Source organism: Mus caroli, chromosome 13 (genome assembly GCF_900094665.2).
Source record: "Mus caroli chromosome 13, CAROLI_EIJ_v1.1, whole genome shotgun sequence".
In the NCBI taxonomy this organism is placed as follows: Eukaryota; Metazoa; Chordata; class Mammalia; order Rodentia; family Muridae; genus Mus; species Mus caroli.
In genome coordinates this window covers 106,382,562-106,385,259 of record NC_034582.1, presented here as the reverse complement: position 1 = coordinate 106,385,259, position 2,698 = coordinate 106,382,562, and the positions used below count along the sequence as shown (strand labels likewise).

Sequence of the window (2,698 nt, the reverse complement as noted above, 5' to 3'; positions counted from 1 at the left end):
GCCTTAAAAGACAACTTGAGATGAGCAAAGAAATGAAAGAAATACTCTTGAGTTGGGAGATCAACCTGTCTTTCAAGAGAGGAAATAGTGGTAAATGANGCATCTCAGCCTTTCTTTCTTCAACTACTGTACAGACAGCTTTGAAGAGGGTTACACAAAACCGAGCTGGACAGCAGAAGCTAATGAGGACTGGGGAGTTTCTCACTATTTCTCTTGGTTAGTGTTTTCTGGCAAGTCTTCCCGACTCTGGGGAAGATCTCTCACACTGACTGCTTGGGAGAGCTGTAGTATTTTCTCTTCAGCTGTTCCTGCTATGTAGTGAATAGAAACCAATATTCCTGTCTGAAGGAAAGTACCATGCACTGGTGGGAATGCCATCGTGGTTCTTGCCCTGACCCGGGAAGAACAACAGCTTCTGTGAGGTTCTCCATGTTCCTTGAAGAATCTAGTAGGAAGATTGGCATGGGGTAAAAATGGCAGGCAAATAAGGAAACTGCCATGATTTATCCCAAGACAAAGCTTTTAGAGATAGGAGTTGCAGACAGGAATCTAAAAGAAGTTCTAGGATTAAGCTTATGACGACCAATTAAAGGGAATTTTAAAACAAGGTTGAAAGATGTTTGAGACCAAAAGTGGATACATGACCACCATGGCACAGCATGAAGGCACTCAGAAATGCCAGGTCCTCCTCAGCCATGAGATTAGAGCAGGTTTTCTTTCCTCTTTCTTTCTTTATAATTGAATTTTGGTTTTGTGAGGGTTTTCTTTTTAATCCAATTATTTAATTTCTTCAAGTACACACTAAAGACAACTTTTCCTATTACACTTTGTTTTCCGTGTTCAGAAGGAGCTGTGTGGACCCAGAAGGGAGGGAGCAAGAAAGCACTACTTCATATGCTGGACTATCAGAACAGTCTGGCAGGCTTTTGAAACAATGTCTGAACTGCACAGCTCCTGCCTCAGAAATTNTACTAAATCTGACTCTGAATGGGGTGAGCAGTTGCTGGTTTTAAAAGCTTTCCACCTGCTCTAATTCATACCACAATCTTTTTAAGGCTGGCTAGTGGCAACCTGGCCCTACTGCTCAGGCCAGCATGTGTGCTCAGAGACAGAGCCCTACAGAAGAGAATCTCCTTGAATTCATCAATATGTCCACAGATAGTCCTTTGCACTCTAGCTTTGTAAGAGTCACCCCAGGAAAACTAGGGATGTGGATAAATTCCCTTTGATTCTGTACCATTCTATTTCTGGAGCCTAAAATTCTGCCTTCCCAATTCCCTTATGGAAAGTGAACCCTGCCTTTTCTCTTCGTGCCTCTCACCCTCCTCAACCTGATGAGAAGTTCCAGGTCTACAACTGATACTTTGGGCCAGTAGTTGGACTTCATTATGGAATAAGAAGTGTTGATCTCTACTCAAGCAAACATAANACTCAGCCAAAATGGTCAGAAGGGTTTTAGGAGAATCCAGGAATATTTTGCATAGAAGTTGAAATCCGGAAGCTCTGTCACAGAACACGAGGTCCTTTCCCATCAACCATGCCTGCCTTGTGCCTCTATATCTCCCCATTCTCTAACAGTGGATCTATTAGCCTGGCCCAGTTCATGCAAGTTCTGCTAAGGTGGATTATCTACTTATAGTTCCTCTGNTCCTTATAGTTCATTTGGAANGGGNTTTAACTAAACCATGTTAGGTCTGNGGATTGAACGAGAACCTGAGGTANAACCTGTGTTATTCTCCTGACTTGTGGATGAGAGTGCTGCTCTTGATACCTGAAATCTCACAGTGACCAAAGTCTTCATGAAGGGTCACAGCTAAATGGTACAAACATCAACTTGTATACTGTGTTTTTGAATGGCCTCTGAGTGAAAGAGGGAAAGCAACAGGCTTCTAAAAACCCACTCCTTGCCCTGCTTCAATTCATGCTCCTCCAGAGGGGAGTAGGGACAGCCGAGCTTGGATAATCACCAGAAACTTCTCTATGGCAAGCACTGCTGGTGCTGACCACTGCACAGCTCTCTGCCCTTAGCAAATCCTGAGCTCTGAGACTACAGTTATGACAGATCTCCAGTTGAAAGGTTCCCAGGCCAGCAGTGGCAGGCTCCTGTGGATGTGAGAGCAGGAGCCCAAAAGGGTCAAGACTTAGGGTGAGACTTCAGGACTACATTTGGTATAAATATAAGGTGATGCTGATTTCTCTCCAAATTCAAAAAGCATGCCTTGTCCCAGAAATGTGGCTTTCTTGAGAGACTATTAGGAGTGGGCACTGACCAGGCTGGCCTTCTTCTGTTGAACAGGAGGCTGTGAAAGAATCATTGGAGGAGACACGGTTGTTCCTCACTCAAGACGGTATATGGCTCTACTTAATCTTAGTTCGAATAACTTCTGTGCTGGCGCTTTGATTGCAAAGAACTGGGTGTTGACCGCTGCCCACTGTAACATGTAAGTTCTTGAGATTAAAATGCTTTTGGATATATAGTCTATTGAAAAGAGATAGTAATAAATAAGACTGCATCTCGCTAACACATGGAAAAATCACTTATTTTTTCATATATAGGGAAAGTCTTTGACAACCTGCCTTGGTCTGAAAGGAAGTTAAGCCCAGATTTGTCACAAGGAGTCAAGTCAATGAGGATATAGTGTCCATAAGTTCTATCCACAGGGAGAAAGACACACACACACACACACACACACACACA

At 43.3% G+C, this 2,698-nt stretch overlaps 1 protein-coding gene across 1 annotated transcript in view; it reads left to right on the top strand.

Annotated features, from left to right (window-relative positions):
- The window catches only part of LOC110307744 (granzyme A-like), a 13,385-nt gene that overhangs the window by 5,779 nt on the left and 4,908 nt on the right, over positions 1-2,698 (top strand). Inside the window, exon 2 of the mRNA XM_029468239.1 lies at positions 2,297-2,441. Coding sequence (XP_029324099.1) covers positions 2,297-2,441 — 145 coding nt within the window. The remainder of the gene's footprint in view (positions 1-2,296; positions 2,442-2,698) is intronic.